Raw genomic sequence first — 20,038 nt, 5'->3', positions numbered from 1 at the left:
GTTTTGTTGTTTATAGATAAGGAGGGGGGTTGTTTTTTGTCTGGTTTTGTTTCTTTTTTAATCTCTTTTTCTTTTCTTTTTTTTTTTTGGAAGGAGGGGGGGGGGCGGGGAGTGGGTCCTTTCTTTTGTTCAGGTCTATTCTCTATTATCATCCCAATGCAAATTTTATGAAGTGGATAAATAAAGTTCATCTTATCTAATCTTATTATATTTTCCATAATCTTACTTTTTCTATGCGCTAAAATGATACTTAAAGTGTTTGTGTAAGCTTTGAAAGCTAAACAGGAAAGAGATGAAAAATGGAAAAGAAAATTATTTTAAAACACCAAATTACCATACATGTTGCCTCTTTCTAATGGTAATTTACATTTTACAATGTTAGGCAATAGCAATATCCAGTTATACTTTCTCACATGAGTTGACTAAGTAAATACCGTCAGTGGTCCAGCAAATACTCTTCAACAGTCGTAACGTCACTTCCATCCAAAAATTTGGCATGGTAACTTAGTAACACCAAAGAGTGTGTAGGGTAACGTAGTTACGAAGAGCTCTCACTTCTCTTAACCGCAATGCTATTGTCGCGTGCCAGGCAAGACAGCGAGGTGAGTGTGCTCCGCGTGTATCATGCGCGCTAGGCTTACTGATACAATGAAGAAAATACGAGTAGAAGACGGAAGATGGGTGGCTTCACCAAAAGAGGGAAGTGAGAGCTCTTGGTAACATAACACTCGTTACCTACACGCTCTTTGGTAACACTGGCTCTAAACTATCGGAACAATGGCGGACGCCCGTATGAAATATTCTCCGGCGAGCATAAAAGCGTATCCGTTGCCGGGCGGCGTGCCATCAGACAACTGAATCCAATTGGTGTCTCTTTTCGTAAAACAAAATTAAACAATGCCGAGTACCTTTAAATGACTGAATGTGTGACAGTAATGGGAGCGATCCATATTAACTTTCCATGTGCTCGAGGGCATTGGTCACATTGCAAAATGTGCTCAAAGTGACCCACATAGTGAAAAGTGCTCACAGCTTTTGAAATATCTAACATCACGATTGGCCATTTTGTTCAGTTTGACACATGTGTATGTTTACAACTTTCATAAACAAAGCAGCGTGTTTACATTTTTAAAGAAATATCCAATCGTTGTACAGCAACAAATCATGTGATTGATGACTTGGTTGGACAAAAACCTGAATAGATCGCTCCCATTGCAAAACATTGATCCCATCGTCGTGCCATCGGAAATAGTACTTTATAGTACTTTACATCAGTCGACTGAGGTGTGAATGAGTATCTGACATTTAGTGAATGTACTTGCTGCCAAATTCAGTCTCTTGACCAAATTAACCAGTAGATTTTGACCAATAGTTGTTTGTTTATAAACAATGACTTGAATGAATTCGACCTCTCTCTGATCATTGTTATTGTTTTTATACCGCCAAATGGGTGACTAGTTGTCACACGGTTTTCTCGATCATAGTATATAAACTTTAAAGTTTACACATAGTTTTCTGTTTTTGTTTTATTGATCTAGCGGTAGAACAGCACGTATTTTACTTAGACACATACCATCGATAGCAAAACCTGTGAAGTTCGCAATGTTTACCAACCACTGCCATTGTTTACATTATGACGACTTTCAGAGAGACGTGGTTATCTCAGGGTCTATTATAGTGGGAGCGATCTATATTTAAGTTGTTGTCCAACCTGGTCATCGATCACATGTTTCTGTACAACGATTGGACAATTCTCAAGAACTGTAAACACGTTGCTGTGTTTATGAAAGTTGTGAACATATCCATGAGTCATGCTGAGCAAAATGACCAATTGTAACGTTGGATATTTTTCAATCTGTGAACACTTTTCACTATGTGGGTCATATTGAACACATTTTGCAATGTGACCAATGAGCTCGGGCACATGGAAAGGTAAAAAAGATCATCCCCATTACAAAGACCTATTCACACAGGACTAGAACATCAGTTATATGTGGCTTGTTGCTTATGAATTGTGTGCATTTGTGAGTTTAGTTGACTCCTAGAAACCATCGATCCCCCCAAAAAGTAGTGTTTATATGTTGTGTTGTTCTCATAATAGTGATCACCATGTTGGACATTGTCTATCACAAACGATTTCGCCGAATATGAAGCTGTCATACTGTGATACTGTCAGTTTGATGCTGCAAAAAAGCAACTTGTTCTGTATGAAATAGAAATTTCATTTCTCACATCTTGTTTGGGGAAAGAAAAAAAAGCATTGTAATGCGTACAGTTCTAGATGCTCATATTGGCAGGTCTTATAACAGAATGAAGTTACGGGCCTGCTTTAACATGGTTGTAATTTGACAACATTTTGCGTTGGTTTTCGAATACTTCCATCCCAACAATGAGACCATCATTAATATGAATAATCAGACCTGCAGATACGTATACATCGGAACTGAGTAATGGGACTGCATGAAAACGCTACGTGTACATGTTCATATTAATTTATCTCTGTATATCATGTGTAAAGAATCGTAACCATAGATAGAGAAAACACAATAGATTGCTATAATTTTTTACACTTAATTGGTCAGTGATATCTCTCCTTATTTATCTAGTTATCGTGTACAATTTTTTTTAAAAAGCACATGTTTAACTGAGAAATTTTTATGTTGAAATACCGTTTTCAGTGGAATCCAGTCCTGTTGTAAACTCCTATTTCTGACCCGTGAAATTAACGAATCACCATGAAGTACGACGACCTCGTTGAGTACCTTGGGGAATTGGGACCCTACCAGAAGCGAACCTACTTCCTTGTCGGATTACCCTGCATCAGTGCGGCCATTCAAGCATTGTTACCGGTCTTTATCCTCGCCGTCCCGGATCACAGGCATGTTGTGTTCTTCTTTTCTTTGTTTTGTTTATTCTTCTTTTTTTATTGGTTGGTTTTGTTTTGTTTTATTTTTATTTTGCTTAGTTTCTGTTGGGGTTGTTTTTGTTTTTGTTTCGGGGGACTGGTCTTTTTGTTTTGCTTTGTTTTTCTTTTTGTTGGGCTTTCTGCTGTTAATGTTGTTGTTGTTGTTGTTATTGTTTGTTTGCTTTTCTTTTTATTTATTATATTTGGGGGAGGGGGGGTGTCTTGTATTCTTTCTTTTCTTACGGTTTTTTTCTTGTTGGTTTGTTTTACTTTGTTTTTATCTTTTTATTAAGGGTGAAAACAAAACGTTCTGAAAACCTGTAGTTTTTTTTCTTCTAAAAAGCCCGATGAAAATATTGTCGCTGCATGACTCGCACCATCACAAAAGTCGACGAGAGGGCGGGGGAGAGGGTGGTAGTAAAAGGGAGGTTTGTGTTTGAAATAAACTCTTTTAAAGAGTACCAACGTATTGGTAAGGTCAAAAGCGAAATTTAACTAAGTTCCAAGTCTCGTTTGCTTTCGCCTAATGAAAAGAGACTTGCTACCTAGTTACTGGATGTGTGTAGTGGGGGGACAGAGAGGACGTGTTTTGGTCACTTTGCCTATTTTTAATTATCGTGATGTTTCCCAAGGATGTGATTTTATAGAATTTATATAGTTTTATTGATCTTGTCTACGTTTTTGCTGAGAAATATTTTGTTTTGGATTCATTAGATTTTAAAATCTTAAATTGATATCTATAAATTATTTTACAAATATTTTTTTAAAAATATTTTTAAAATTAATGACCAAATTAAATTTGACAAAGAAATCAATAAAATCAAAGTAAAAGCATAGGCACGTCCATTTCTCCTCACCAAACTCACAGTCCCGATTGTCATCGATGCACGGAGTTACGACTTCATGACAAGACAAGACAAGAAGACTTCGGGTCGAACACATTGGAAGAGCAGCATTTTGACTCGGAAAAGAAAATACTAATACGCGTTGAATAAGGGATGCTTGAGTTTTCTCAAAGCGCTTTAAAAAAAATGTGCCAAGCCAACATTAATTCTGAACATCTTAGGCGAGATATGCAGCATCTATCGCGTTATTTTTATATATTTTTGACTGAGTTCGACAAACACAACTTTGATGGCTGTCAGGTATTCAATTTGCGCCTGAGTATGCTGAGTAAAGATCATGACTCACAGGCTTAACTTTGCATCTCTTACAACAAGATTTAAACCTTCGACATACAGATCGCAATAGGAGCGATTTACACTAGACCCCATTGCCGCATATCCCAGTTTGTGTACGTTGAAAAGCATTGACTCAGCCGATACTCCTCTCTGCTTCACCTAATGAAAATATTATTTCTTGCCCGAATTCCGTTGGTGTCACAATCCGGAATTTACCATGTTTCTTAACCGTTAAACAGACCATAGCAATAATTTACTATTGGCTGGGTTGATCGACACTCTATCTCAAATTAGTTTCTACCAGATCGAATAAACCCAGCTACTCAATAGTGGTTGGATGCTTGAGAAGTAAGGGGGGGGGGGGGGGGCGGGATCTCGACTGTACCTTGGGCGGGACCGATCCCTTTGTTCGTGGACCGTCAGCTATTATAACCATGTATTATTTCTTGTCTATCCACAACAAATAATGCTCTTTATTCAACTCCCCCAGCACACCTGAATGAATGAGTACCTGTATGTAGGCATTAACGGATATTGTAAAAGTATTAGTATAAAATTGAAGCCGAACAAGCGACTGGTACTGCATGGATTGGAAATATTATGACTCCATATGGTCTGCATGAGAAAAATAAAACATTTAAAACGCAATGAGCATAGTTAACCAGAGGAAATGCAATATATAGATGTTCATGTTTACGTTTTCTCATATTTGTATATTATCAGGTGTGCCATTCCTGGGTATCCAAATGACACGTACAAGAACCAAACCGGGTTCCAACAGTCACTTATAGACTATACACTACCCTATAGAAAAGACGGAGGCAGCGAGGACGATGATGAGTATCCTTGGTATGACGCTCAGTGTAAAGTCTACGAAGGCAGGTGAGAGTAATCTTATGTCAAGGTCCGCATCACCCTCATTTCCATCTTCATCATCATTATCAACATCATCGTCAACATCACCATCATTATCATCATCGTCACAGCCATCACCATTGGCGTACCCTTGTGGAGAATAATATAGGCATAATACTCGTCCCAACTACTGGATAACCTCGGTGGTGTAATTAGCTACTTTAAACCATTTTTCCCAAATACAGACAACGATTATCTTACTTGCTATGGAAAGTAAATATAATTGTAAGACTTTTGGTACCACAATCAACATGATAGCAAAACTATGTTATGCAACTTTGAAACTTAAACTTTTTATGTCGCATTTCAAATGGGCCAAACCCCATTTTCAAATCCCGGTGCCAGCATAAATTATATCATTTCAAACAATTCAAAATTGCTGCACAAATCACTGAGGTTTTTTCAAGAGTGTGACTGTATTACATAGGTTAAAATTATTGCATTAAAAATGCCAATAAACCAACCTTTTGCATTATTCGAAATTGACATAAAAATTACAAAGATATCAATTTTCACAAATTAATTAAAGATAAAGAACACATAAATACAACATCAAATAAAAGATCTAGAATGAGAACTATTGAGTAAAATCAAACGAATTAACCGAAATCATCACTACAACAAAATCGATCCCTGCTGCAAATTTGATCGTGAAAAAAATTAAGAATTTCCAAAATTCACGGAAAATTTAAAAAAATATAATTATATAAATAAAAAAGGAAAATTTAAGTTTGTTATCAGTAGACGTCTACTAATAAACAGTGTAATTTTTTATAAAAAATAAAAAAGTAAATTTTTATTTGGTTGAACTCGAGATGTTGGAATTTCTATAAAATATGGTGTCATTTGCAACTGGTGTATTGGTACCACATCTGGCCGGTAACCAGGGGCTCTGATGTTTGATCTTCAATCAAGCCAAGCTGATTTTGTGGGATGGTTTTATTCTCTCTCTCTCTCTCTCTCTCTCTCTCTCTCTCTCTCTCTCTCTCTCTCTCTCACTGCCTTTTCTGGCACTGTTTCATACACATTTTATATCTTATCTTTTACCAGGGCCTGCTCCCTAATTTGTCACTTTGATGTTTTCTAAATAAGAATTGAGTCAGTTCAAATTCTTCGTCCTCGTCCTCTGGTGTTCAATGTTGGTGTTTTGCGATGCAGCGAGGGTTAACAACGAAAAATGCATATCCTTGTAAATAATATAGACATGAAATTGTCCCAACTCTATGGTGTAACAATAATATGTCTGACCGATAATCAGGAGGTCTAAGGATTGATTTCCAGTCGAGGTAGTCTGATTATTTTGGGGATGTTTTTTTCTTGTATTTTTCTTTCTGCTTTGTCTGGCCCTGCATCGAACAAACTTTTCCAGATCATTATCTTCCAAAATGATTACCTGGCCTGTATAAGTGTGTGCTCTTTCGTTAAGTAATCAAACCAGATTTAAAGACTCTATTTTGATTTACATTATTAGTGTCGACATTGGTTTAGGACCCTTCTAAATCCCCTTGAGCGCACAAAAATGATTTTGCTCGAAATAAAAGTTTCGTTTTTTTTTTCTTATCTATTCCTTCTGAGTGAAGATGAGGCGAATCAATTTGAATTAAGAGGAACATACCAATTTATCCATCTTATTATCTAACCGTGTTTTTTTTTTTTTTTGTTTGTTTTGTTTTGTTTTTTTTTATAGGAATGCCCGAAATTTCATGAATTCCTCTGACGTGATCCACACCTGGGGGGACGACACGACCTCTTGTCATGAATGGGTCTACGACAGGGAAGTCTTTGACAACACATTTGTCACGGAGGTAACATCATTATCTGATTATAGGAGCTCCTTTCGCTATAGTTTATGTTTGAAGTCCCATTGATCAGTTGGTGTTTTGAATGTGAAATAGAGTTACTAAGGTAAAAGTTCCGTTTGCTTTACCCACTCGGTCATGCCTAAGCGTCTAGAGTCACCCCCATTATTTAGTGTGATGACTGGCGTAAGCTAGAGTTATTGTGGTAATAGTTCCGTTTGATTTACCCAGTCATGTCCATTAGTTCGTGTGCCAAATATTGCATAATTGGTTGACTTCTTGTAAGGATCGTCCTTTCAGAAATAGTTACGTTTGATTTACCCGCCCAGCAAGGCTCATGAAATGTAAAGTGGTTGACTCGTAACATGCCAAGCAATGTAAGCAAGATGTGAAATAAACCAAAAACATTTTCAAACCAAAAAGAGGAGGCAATCTTTTTACGATATTCAGATATGGACAAGTGTATGGGCTAACCAAACCATAACTTTTACCATTCTTTCTATATCTTGCACTTTCTTGTGAGTGAAAATGTTCATTCTATACTGTTATAGTTGCCTTTTAGGTGCCCTTTTTAAAATTAATATTCTAGCAATGTCCGTAAATACGACATAATGCAATGAGATCGTTGATTGCCTCGTACTCATAACCATTTTTAAAATTGAAAACAGATGGTAATCTTAGTTGAGTGAACATAACGCACATTACGCAAACAACATGCTGGTATATCCAGAATCGACATTACTGTTTCGTCGGTAAGTTTTCTTAAACATTCCTGATAATGCAGGATAGAAATATGAAAAGTGTGTATAATGCAGTGTCAGTAAATCAGAGAGTATAGAAGAGACGAAGTTAACGTTACTCAGCTCTTTGTTTTTCTTTTTAGACAGCCATTTTTGGTGATTAGTTTTCACTTAATTATATCAATCAAACTATAAACTTTCAAGGTTACACAAAGTGTTGGAACGTTATATCGGACTGGCCGATGTTGTGAGTAGTTTTCCTAATCGCCTGGCACCATTTTATTATTTTGGGAAATGAGAATTCCTCAAAATAATAACTTTTATCGGATTATATAACTGCTCGAGTGTTTGTTTACTATCTTTTTATAATTTCAGCAAGACTTTGTGTGTGACGACAAGGTCCTCAAGTCTCATGCTAATATGGTCTATATGTGTGGTCTGCTGGTAGGGTCTATTTTCTATGGTTACGTCTCCGATAGGTAAGATGTTTTGAGTTTAGTTGTGTTGATTGTAGATGTTAGGCTATTTTGATGATGATGATGGTGATGATGATGATGATGATGATGATGATGATGATAATGATGATGATGATGATGATGATGATGATGATGATGATAAAAATGGGGACTCATTGTATACATGAATGCGGTGAGAGCATGTGAGTAAATATCCTTTTCCAAGGACTCAATTTTGCGCTGCCTAGATGAAACTCGAACCAAAGACCTACAAGCCAATTTGTTCACTTGGCTTTGGACGAACTGTTATTTGATGGATTATATATAATCTTCATAATATGCTAACGCAACGACATCTAAGTACACCAATGGGGAGGGACTAGCTTTCTGTTTTTCAACATAATGTAGTAATGTATGTTTTAAAGTCTTAATGGTCAGTCAATATTTGAAAAAATTCGACGAGAATATAAAACAGTTCGGTGGAGGTTAATTACCAATATAATCACATTTAGTTTGTATCGATATAGAAAACCATGTGAACTGATTATAAGGAAAGCGCGATGCAATTTATTATTATTATTATTATTATTATTATTATTATTATTATTATTATTATTATTATTATTATTATTATTATCATTATTATTATTATTACTATTATTATTATTATTATTATTATTATTATTATTATTATTATTATTGATAACAACATCAGTACACCGACTTCCATTGTTTCCTTACTCCATACAGACTTGGTCGGAAGACAGCCATCATGTCGTCAGTCCTGATTCACGTCGTGTCAACCTTCACCATCTCCTTTGCTGACAGTTTCGTCTTCTTCGCCATTTTACGATTCATCATTGGGACCAGTGCGATGGGCATCTTCATGTGCTGTTTTGTGTTAGGTTAGTACGCCTAAGCCTTGAAGGCGATGCTGATATTTTGTTGTTTTGTTATATTCGATTTGGTTTTAGTTTATAGGAGTGTTTTTTTATGTTTTGTTTTTTTTTTGGTCTAATTTTTTATTTATTTATTTTTATTTTCTTGTTCTTGCTTTGTTTTTTTGTTTTTTGTTTTTGTTTTTTTTTTGTTTGTTTCTTTTGTTTGTTTGTTTTTTTTTTTTTTTTTTTTTTTTTTTTGGTGTTTTTTTTTTTTTTGTTTGTTTTATTTTCTTTTGTCTAGTGTTTGTGTTTTTTATGATTTAAACGCCGAGACTAAATTATTTCTGTCAACTATTGCATCCAGACATACACACACAGACAACCTATACACACACACACACACACACAAATGCACATACACAAACACACAAAAGCAAACTATTATTTGACTGCATTTCTACTTTATTTGATCATGAAAAACTGCGCTTTTATAAATAAAGCGCAAAATCTATTAAACGTACTCGAACGCTCCAACAGCAACAGCAACACTTAATATGCAGTACGAGACTTGACGAGACTGTAAAGGTGAGATTACACATTTTTTCGACACAGACAACGCCAAGTTCTCAATATTATATACATGAATGTGACGAGAATACTGTGCGAGTCTTTCCCAAGGATTAAACTTTGCTTCACTCAGAGTGAGACTCGAAGGTCCGAAGGTGAGTGTCATACCACTAGCTGCACGTCAATAACAACAAATCCTCTATCTCTTTCCACTCCATAGGCATGGAAATCCTAGGGCGCCAGTATCGTGCCCAGGGTGGCATCGCGATGCAGTTCTTCTGGGTGTTTGGGATGTTCGTCCTCAATCTCTTGGCCTATTTCATCAGGGACTGGCGGACTCTTCAGCTGGTTGTGTCGAGTTACACCATCCTTTATCTCATTCTATATTGGTGAGTACCAAAGTGCACATAATTTAATTAACAAGTGTTGTTTTGGACAACCTTTTGCATTGGCTTGGGAGTATTATTTCCATTACAACAATGAGCCATAACAATTCGGGTATCAGATCTGTACATCTGTATATATATATATATATATATATATATATATATATATATATATATATATAATGAAATAGTAATATATAGATGATAAATATAGTATATATATATATATATATAATATATATATATATGTGTGTGTGTGTATAACTCATAGTTGAGTACATCAATTTTTTTAGCTCCTAAGAAGTCATTTACTAGACTAGTAAAGGCCTAATCTAGTCCGCTTACTTAAAAACGGACCAATGTGTTACATTCGGACGAAACAACTCATCACTAAATAACAATTGATAATCTCGATTGAAAATGGTGGTTTAGCTTTTCAAATTTCTATATGTATAATTATTTTAACACATCATTATCCAGTACCAAAAGACATCGTAGTCTCCTCGTGTTGACCTAATTGAACGCCTGATTGAAATGCAGGTGCCCCATACCAAGCACATCCTACAACTGAACGCACTTATCATGCGTGCAACGGATCAATCGGCAATTTTTTCGTTTAAATTATATTTTTATAACTGCGACGTTGTTTGCCATTAAAAACAGAGAGTGGAGAATAGTGGGGTTAATGTTTTTAAACGTATAGGCTACTGCATTGTTTCCCGGAACAGAGTTCAAAAACGTATGTGAAAGAAATACAAGACAATAATCAAGGCAATTTACATCTAAATTAGGTTAATGACTAAATTCTAAACTAGACTTCATTCGCATCTCAATACTATAAGTATCACGTATCACTGTGTCATTAGAAGAAGTCATAAATGGCTTACCGCCTATTGTGTCTGGGTGAACCAAATTATGGTGAAGATAGTGTAAAAATGAGCAGCGATGACAATTTTTCGTTTATTTTCCTTTTTACAATCAGATCTACCGTCGTCAACGAAATTTATTATCTGAACCCCAGCTTCAACATATGACGATTAATTATATTCAAATCTTAGCATCTGAACCACCTCGACATAACACCGCTCTGAGGCGGTAGGTCACAAATTGCTTATATGCTTGGAAAACGGATCTATGACTAAAACAATTTTTCTTCATAGGTTTATACCGGAGTCTCCCCGCTGGCAGATGAGTCAAGGTCAGCTGGACAAGGCCAAGGTGACAATGGAAAGAGTGGCCAAGGTGAACGGCAAGGATCTGCCTAAAGACGCCTTCGTAGATGAAAAAGAAGTCAAAGAGGTGGCCGAGCCACAAGGGAAAATAACGGATTTGTTTGCGTCACGTGTGTTACTGGCCAGGGCAATCGTCGTATTCATCAATTGGTCAGTTGTACGATATTTTAAATTTGTAGATTCTTTTAGAACTATAAGGCCCATGGTGCCGGAGGTTATCTCTTTGTCTTTAGTTTCTTTACCAGGAGATTAAAGTTGCTTGCTATTCTTAAGATAGAACGCTAGTCTACCACAAAGTACTTTTAGCCAGATATAACAGACCCAGTTACCTAATCACTGGTGGATGAAAAGAAACATCAATGAGTAAAATGTCTTTCCCGAGGACATAATGTCGAAGAGCCCAATCGACGACTCGAAGTCCTTGAGCTAATTTTGATCGCATTGTAAAAATCCAAGATCTTATCACCTCATCAATGGAACACGACTTTGCGTGGAATTTTAATTTATTGTTCACTGAACGCTACTCTCTGTGGTTTAATGCATATTGGTAATGTACATAGAAATAATATAACATCTTATATAAGAGAATAAAAATACCAAACACGGACTGTTTTGGGCTGAAAACAATCTATTTTTCTTTCAACGATTTCTTCAGCAGTCTCATGTAAAGCAAAACATCTTTCAATGTTGTCGCACTGTCTTCATCAACTTTCTCTGTTTCGCTGCTGTAGTTGTTTTATCTACAACTATCTTTGCTTGAAACATTCCCAATCATAAAGTTTTCTTCTATTTTATGTTGTTCAATTTGTTGTTCGTTGTCCTCTTCTGTCAATATTTTAGTTTCATTTTTAGCAAATGTTGAACGAAAAACAAAACCAGTATAATTTAATACAGTTAAATATTACGTTATCCTTTGTCTTTGTTTCTGACTGTATCTATAGCTCAGTGGTTAAACCACAAGCCTCACTAGCAAAGGGACCAATACCGATCCGAGCGCAGTCGATTTTTACCAAACCCTTGTGTATCAAACGGTGATTGGGTAACTGGGTCTGTTAAATCTGGCGGAAAATATTCGCGATAGACAAAATGTAGCAAGCAATGATCTACAGAATAGCTATTTTGTCCTCCTCTAGCTTCCTTTTAAGGAAACTATCGCCTTTAAAGGGGGCATTTTTCTTTAACTCTCTCATTTTATTCCCAAAATGTCCAATACAAACGTGCATGTTTCAAACCCAAACTCAAAATCAATAAATTCGTACTATTCATAATTTGTTCAGTGAGGCGAACTTTACAAAACAGCATTAAAGGTATGAGAAAGATTTTTTTTTCTTCTTATTTTCTGATGTACAAAACAAAACTGATGAAAATAACGTTTATTGAATCGTAGCTTATGTGACCATTTTCCATGCAGATGGTTAAAGGAGCGTTAGATTAAAACTTTCAAATTATTTTCATATTTCACCTAATTTTAAGCTTTCCAATATTTCTTTTTTCATTATTTTCACTCCACTGGCAGGTTGGTAGTGACTATGGTATATTACGGCCTGACGCTGAACGTAGGGTCTCTTGGCGGAAGCATCTATGTCAATTTTTCCTTTAGCGGAATTGTAGAACTGCTCGGTAACATTGCAACGTTATTTGCCTTGCCCATTGTGGGCAGGAAAAAGTTCCATTGCTTTTCCATGTTGCTGGGAGGAACAGCTTGTCTAGCTTCCATGATTCCAGCAGTCATTAATACAGAGGGTAAGATATACTCGGTATACGTAACAAAAACTAACGTGTAAAATATGTGACCAAACGCGTCAATTTGGTATTTTGTCTGAAGGAACTGTATGAAGAATTTTGAATTTTAAAGTTGTTTTGTTTTGTTTTGTTTTGTTTTTTTTTTTGTTTGAGGGGGGGGGTTGTTTTTATTTGTTTTTGTTTTGGTTTGGGATGTGTTGGTCTTTTTTTCTCTTGTTTTTATTCTTATTTGTTTTGTTTTGTTTTGTTTTTGTTTTTGTTTTGTGGGGATGGGGTGATTATTGTTCTTTTTTTCTGTTTTGTCTTTGTTTCTTTGCTTCTTTTTTGTATTTTGTTGTTTTTTTGTTCTTGTTTTTTTTTTAAATATTGTTTGGATATTTTTTTATGGGGGGGGGGATTTTTATTGTTTTTGATTTGTTTGAGGGTATTAAATAGAGCGCGCTTACCCCTACAAAGGTAAGCTTAAACTTGAATTTTAAGCATCAGGCCCATACCGTCTTAAAAACGTTTTGAGACGACTAGTCACATGTATGTACATTGTCAGCACAATATCTTGAATTAACCATACTCAGAGCGCTTTTTTGTGTATCTGTTTCGAAGCAAGTCAATTTTATACCATACAAAGTGTCTACTACCTTCAAACAATAATCTCAGATGGTTATGTATTAAACCATAGCTTGGTTTGTGGAAAGCTTATCTCTAAAGCTATAGGTTTTTAGCTCGGTTTTAGCCAGTGGGAGGAGGGTGCGGGGTCTGAAAACTGCCCTTCCCCCCTCCCCCCCCCCCACCCCACCTATCAACCCAGCATGATTGGGTAGTTTTTCCTGATAAATGTGGCGGAAAATGGAAAGTAGTTTAGGATGGGTTTATTTTTCCTCTATGAAAAGTAAGTAATTGCTACTATCCGTTTAACGCTATAGAAGCCGCAATAAATCCAGGCGCTTTGGGACACATGACTCTATATATCCGCTTTCTACCACTTCATTACATTCTGATTATCTGTTTGATCATTCCCAACATTTCTTTTTACTCTTGGGGCAGTGTTGATCTATTGTAAGGTCTGTCCCACATAACCAACTGTACTGGATTCGTTGCTCTGTGTTGCCTTGAGTTAATGATCCACCCTAGCTCATGGGAGTGCAGTTCTTTCACCGACCCAAAATGTTCTCATTACTCTAAAAAATGTTCCCTCAATGAGATTAATAACGTATATCTTTGAATATCTTCATTAAATTCGCACTAAAAGGATAATGGTGATATGGTCGGTTAAATGTTAAATACTCGCCGATTCTGCCCACCAAGACAATAGCAGTAACCTGAAAAAGTTTGTAAGAAGTAATGCCAGATAAAGAAGAGAGAAATTAAGACCATCTGAAAAAAATCAGCCTGTCTCGGAGCGATGTCACAAAAATATGTGTAATGTTAAACTTTTATGAAAGAACACTTGGTGAGAAATTAATCACCTCTCTATTGACATTAATCAATAAGAAAAAGCTTTCATTTCGTATAAAGTTATACTTCTTTTCTGTGCTTTAACTGGTAAAAATGGAAGGACCTCTTATAGCGTTCTATTTATAATTTCACATCATTTGCAGTTCTGATAACTGAACGCATTTTTGGGCTTGATTTAACATTGTTGTAATAGACTATATGGTGTACTGTTTTGCGAATATTTACATTACAATAATGAGCCCATAAAAATTGTAGTTTTCAGAGCTTCAAAAAAGAACCCGTCGATCAAAGCTAATAAAAACAACTTTCGAGCGAAAATTGTTGACAGCCCTGATATCCTAACATTTTATGGTATCTTTCCTGATGACAGTTGATCCCTGGGTGAACGTCTTATTGTCCAATGTGGGCAAATTTGGGGCCACTGGGGGATTTTCTACAATCTACGTATACACAGCCGAGCTGTTCCCGACGTTCATGAGAAATTCTGTGGTAGGAGCCAGCTCCATGATTGCCAGATTGGGTGGTATAGCCGCTCCTTACATCGCGGATCTGGTAAGTAACCTCTCGATAGGTTTGTGAATGAGAACGTGTGCCTGTATGAGTGTTGTCGCCTTTAATTTTGGTACTTATTTTTTGTCGTTGGTGCTCGTAATCATAATCACTATTGTCATAATTAATTTTACAATTATAATAAAAATCATCACCAATATTATCATTACTATTGGTAATATATCGCCAATGTCAAGACTCATTCATTTGGTATTAAACAATAATACTATAATATAATGCATGTTACCATTATATACCATTGATATTGACACTTTCAGTAAATTCTCTGCAAAAGATTAAACAATCCTATCTCTTTTTTTACCCCTTCTATTTTAAGGGTGTGCTTGTCGGCGGTCAATTTGGCACCGCCTTACCCTACATTGTGTTTGGGGCCTGCAGCGTCTTGGCAGGTCTTCTAGCTCTCACACTACCGGAAACACTCAATATGGGAATTCCCGAAACAATCGAAGACGCCATCAGTTTTGGCAAGTAAGTGATCATTTTGAGATTGAGATACTCTGGACAAAAAAACAACAACAATATCAATCAATTCCTTGTCTCTTATTGTAATCAAAGGAATTGATAACTTGCATAAATCAATCCAATTCCAGGCTGTCTATTTGTTTGTTTGTTTTTTGTTTTGTTTTTTTTTTTGTTTTGGTTTTTTTTAAGGGTTTTACGGCGCTTGCAACACATTTAGGTCATATCAGCGCCAGCATGTTGTCTATGACTAATAGTCGTAATCCAATCGGAATATGCAACTCGGATTGCTATAAATTAATCACTCTTATCAAGTTCTCGCTAAATTCTACATCGGTCGGTCAAATCCAATTCAGTTGCTTAAGTAGACAAGTCAGTGCAAAAAGGTATTTGTAGGTCCGATGGTTTCAATTAGATTGCCTGCATTTTTAAACCAATGCGATGAGTACAAATGGGTTGGGGTTTTATTTTGTTAAAATCTAAACTAAATTAAACCAACCTGGGTGGGGTTCCTGACCTCCCATAGTGGGCAGGGAGGTACTTTCTGAGTCTTCTATCCCCCTATATCTGTTTTCCAACTTGCTTTCTGTCTTTGTTTTGGAATGAGATTACTTGGTTTTGTCCTGGTCCTGACCAGATGCCCTGGCTGAAGGGGAAACAGTCAAATATATAGTTAGTTTTGGGAGATTATATTTTTTTCCTTGTAAATCATCTCTCTGTTATGCACTGTATTATCTTTTCTTTATATTATATAAAATTTGTAAAACATTTGAGGGTGTTCCTCTTAGTGGGGACACGTGCTTGTATCTGATGAGACTTTTAGTGATCTCAAACTAAGTACTTTGTTAGTGTGCTCTTGGAATCTACACCTGTTTCTTATTTGAACTAATTCCCCTTTGTCTTACCTTTTCTTGGGTGCTTTAATTGTAATTCTAGAACTTTTTACTATCCCATTTTTTCCTTTTACTGGCGCTGATATGACCTTAATGTGTTGCAAGTGCGTAAAACCCTTAAAAACAAAACAAAAACAAATTAAACCAGTTATACGATCATGTGCAATGTGCCTAGAGTTTTTTCCAGCTCTTATTAATATCTTAGACCATTAACAAACTATTGATTCTTTTTCTTTCAAATTGTGAAAATATCCTCAATAATTGAATAACAGTAAATCTGCTGCTGCTGCATTCATCATCATTCAGATTTTTATTTTTAATTAATGGCGAGATTTACTCTCTAATTTCTTGTTACATTCTCCTTTCGTGTGGACATGAGTTGCAGAAGATTTTTAATGTTGTCAGAAAATCTATGGCGTCTTTATAGATTGACACCAAAGTTGCGATTCACAAATTCCTCCAACTCAAAAATAATGAATTTTAGAACGTGTTCTCGTTGATGTATTATTTGCTAGTGCATCTTTCTTCACATTTGTACAACATTTTAATTGGGTAAGCTACATGAAGTGTAAACTTTTATATTCTTATAGTTCACACAAAAAGTGGTCTTGTGATATTATGACACTCGCTTTCGGATCGGAAGGTCCTGGGTTCGAGCCTCGGAGCATAGTTGAGTCCTTGGAAAAGGCTCTTTACTCACATTCTCTCATTGTACTCAGGTGTAAAATGAGTACCTGGTCGTTAACAGCGTTGTCTCTGTCCGAAAGAAATATTGTAATATCGCCTAATATGTGTCATGTCCCGTCCTAAATGTTAAGTGTTGCTGTTGGCCAGGGACCCCCTGTAAAGCGCTTTGAGCACGTTTAGTGGGTATTGCACTATATAAAAGCTCAATTAAATTTAAAATTTTAAATTTTCAGGTCTGAGAATCCAACTTGTTATTGGCTCAGTATTGCAATAAAAACATTCTAAAACACAAACTATTTCCATTTCAACAATGTGTTCGGTTATCAGACCTGCAAATAGCCTTTCGAGCTAACACATTCGATTGGTTTCTCCTTTGTTACGAGTCATGTCTAATTGAACCTTACGATCGCAGACTTCGGATAGGCCTTTACAGGAAATAAACAAAGCGTTGGGAGGCGAGTAGAGCAATTAAAATGTAAAAATATGGTATCTTGATATACATAAGTATTAATTTATTTATCTTTTATTTGGGTTTTTTAAATTTACTTAGCTATATAGGCCTATACATCATTTATCTATCCATTTATTTAGTATCCATAGAAATGATGACAAGTAGTAAACGTGCCTCCTATATTTTATTTTCCAGAGCCAAGCCAGACAGTAAAAACGGAGATGATTCAGTAGACAAGTACAGACTCAAGACAGAAATCAACGGGAAGGAAGAAATCAACAAAGGAGTCCAAGGGGAAATCATGGACACACACAAACTATAAACTTACTCACACTTACACACACGCACACAAACACACACACACACGCACACACAAACACACACACACACACTGGTAAACATAGGTACAATGATGCTGTAACCATGACTAAAATTTCCTGTTATTGTTTCAAAACTGTTTCTTATCAAAGAAATAGACCAAATTGTCAAAAGTCTTAAACTTCTTACAAGACTTAAATTTAAATTGTCAAAAGTCTTAAACTTGTCACTTCTTATAAGACTTAAATTTAAGAAATTTTTTTTGGCAAGTTTAAAATCATCTTTATCTTGCACATTTCAATTTATTATTTAGATAACATGTTTTGATAACTGAACGCAATTATTTTAACATTGTTGTAATGAACAATATTTTGAATTAGTTTTAGACGATTTCCATTACAACAATCAGCCCCTAATAATTTAAGTTATCAGGCCTGTAAAAAGTACTCCTCGATCTTAATCGCGAGCGTAAAAGTAAGAATAAAAGTCAACGTGTACTTATTTGCAGGTCTGATAACCTAACTTATCAGGGTTGTAATTGAAATACTCAAAAACCAATGCAAAATTCTGTTTAATACCATAATGTTAAATCAAAGTCATAATAACGTTCGGTTATCAGACCCGCAAATAAGTACACGTCGATAAAAGTAGTTTTGATTTGTCTTATTTAGTTTTTGTTTATGTTTTGTTTTTGTTTTTTTTTTTTGGGGGGGGGGTTGTTGTTTTTTGGGTTTTTTTTTTTTTTTGGTTTTTTTTTTTGGGGGGGGGGGTGTTCTTTTTCTTTTTCTTTGTTCGTTTGTTTGTTTGGTTTTTGATTTGTTTTTGTTTTGTTTTTTTGTTTTGTTTTTTTTTTGGGGGGGTTTGTGTGTGTTTTTTTTTTCCAAAATGAAAAAGAGACATTTTGTCAATTAGAGCACAATATTATTTACATCACTATTTTATATAGACAAGGAGGTGAACGAGCAGCGTAATCATTCAATGTAAATAGCCTCAACTCATATATATATCCAGAGACATTTCAACACATCGTTACAGGCCTATAATGTAAACATACCATCTCAACACGATAATATGTCCCTGTCAAAACATGCTGAATGTTTAGAGTATAAGTAAGTCGTAACTAATGATTTGTGACTCATCATTTCAAATCTGCCTTATGTCGGGATGAATTGGAACCCTAGTAGTAAAATAATGAGAAATGCGATTTGAGATTTTGTCCAGTTATTGAAATAGTATTACTTTCCTCCTCACTTCGAAGAGAAATTAACCCCAAGTTTCTTATTTGGAGATATAGTATATTCACTTTCTAGCATCTGGTTCATCCCGAGATAAAACTGTTTTGAAACGATGGATCACATTTTTGTGTTTTGATTCAACCCCCCCCCCCCCCCCCCCCCCCCAAACATTATACAAAATAGATGTACAAGGTTTATGGTCATTCGTATACAGGCCTTTTCTCCCAGTCAACGGGATTTTTCATGTGACATAATATTAATTATACCATCCACTGCCATTCTACAAACCCCGTTAACTGAGAGAGAAATAGTCTGTATAATATAGATTGCCTTTGTTGGGTCATACATATGCCTCACCGTCTCAATCTTGTACAATGACGATGTGGTGCATATGTAAATAATATGTAACTTTAATGTTAAACGATATTAAAGATAATTTTTTGAGGTTGTCGCGCTTAATTCTCACGAATAAAGCAAACAACGTTAATTCAAATGTTATGGTTTTTTGGTTATAAATGTTCAGCATTTAGAAATCCCGACTAATACCATTTAATACAAATGGTCATATATTCATACTACCTCATTGGTCTGTTGTTTTGTTTGTTTGTTGGTTTTTTTTTTCTTTTTCTTTTCGTTTTTTTCTTGTCCCTTTTTGGATGGTAGGACTTTGTAAATCATGCCGTATAGCAGCAACAACATTCATTTCAAATGCTGTTCAGAAAACAAGTTATTTATAGACCTATTAAGACGGGCCCGACTTATCAAAATGTTAAAGAAATAGTGTGTTGTTCTAAAATACTGTAGGCTATATATATATATATATATATATATATATATATATATATATATATATATATATATATAAAGAGAGCGTGAGGGAGGGAGAGAGAGAGTGCGTGTGTGTGTGTGTGTGTGAGAGAGAGAGAGAGAGAAGAGAGAGAGAGAGAGAGAGAGAGAGAGAGAGATATTCTAAAAGAATACGCCAATATATAAACTCTTTAATTATATCTTCTTATAAAATGGTTGTGAAATCTGGACACAAAACTCAGAAACCTTTTTAAAAAATACAATCATTTGAAAACAAATGTTAATGACTCATATTAGGCACCATCTGGACGGTTCAAAGCCGAACGAAGACGTTAACATCAGACGTGCCTCCTCACTATAGT

General features: G+C 35.6%; 1 protein-coding gene across 1 annotated transcript; it reads left to right on the top strand.

Annotated features, from left to right (window-relative positions):
- Positions 1-2,735: 2,735 nt before the first annotated feature.
- Positions 2,736-18,334, top strand: LOC144969342 (organic cation transporter protein-like). The gene is made up of 11 exons (XM_078908452.1): positions 2,736-2,878; positions 4,810-4,968; positions 6,689-6,806; positions 7,916-8,019; positions 8,746-8,900; positions 9,664-9,832; positions 10,990-11,211; positions 12,578-12,804; positions 14,627-14,808; positions 15,143-15,294; positions 17,512-18,334. Exons 1-11 carry the CDS (start codon positions 2,736-2,738, stop codon positions 17,636-17,638), a joined length of 1,758 nt encoding a protein of 585 aa, XP_078764578.1. The 3' UTR covers positions 17,639-18,334.
- The last annotated feature ends 1,704 nt before the right edge of the window (positions 18,335-20,038 follow it).

Source organism: Berghia stephanieae, chromosome 3, assembly GCF_034508935.2.
Source record: "Berghia stephanieae isolate SIO BIC M18660-M18661 chromosome 3, UCSD_Bste_1.3, whole genome shotgun sequence".
Classification (NCBI taxonomy): Eukaryota; Metazoa; Mollusca; class Gastropoda; order Nudibranchia; family Aeolidiidae; genus Berghia; species Berghia stephanieae.
Note: the sequence above shows the minus strand (reverse complement) of the source record. Positions and strands in the feature narration are given on the sequence as shown.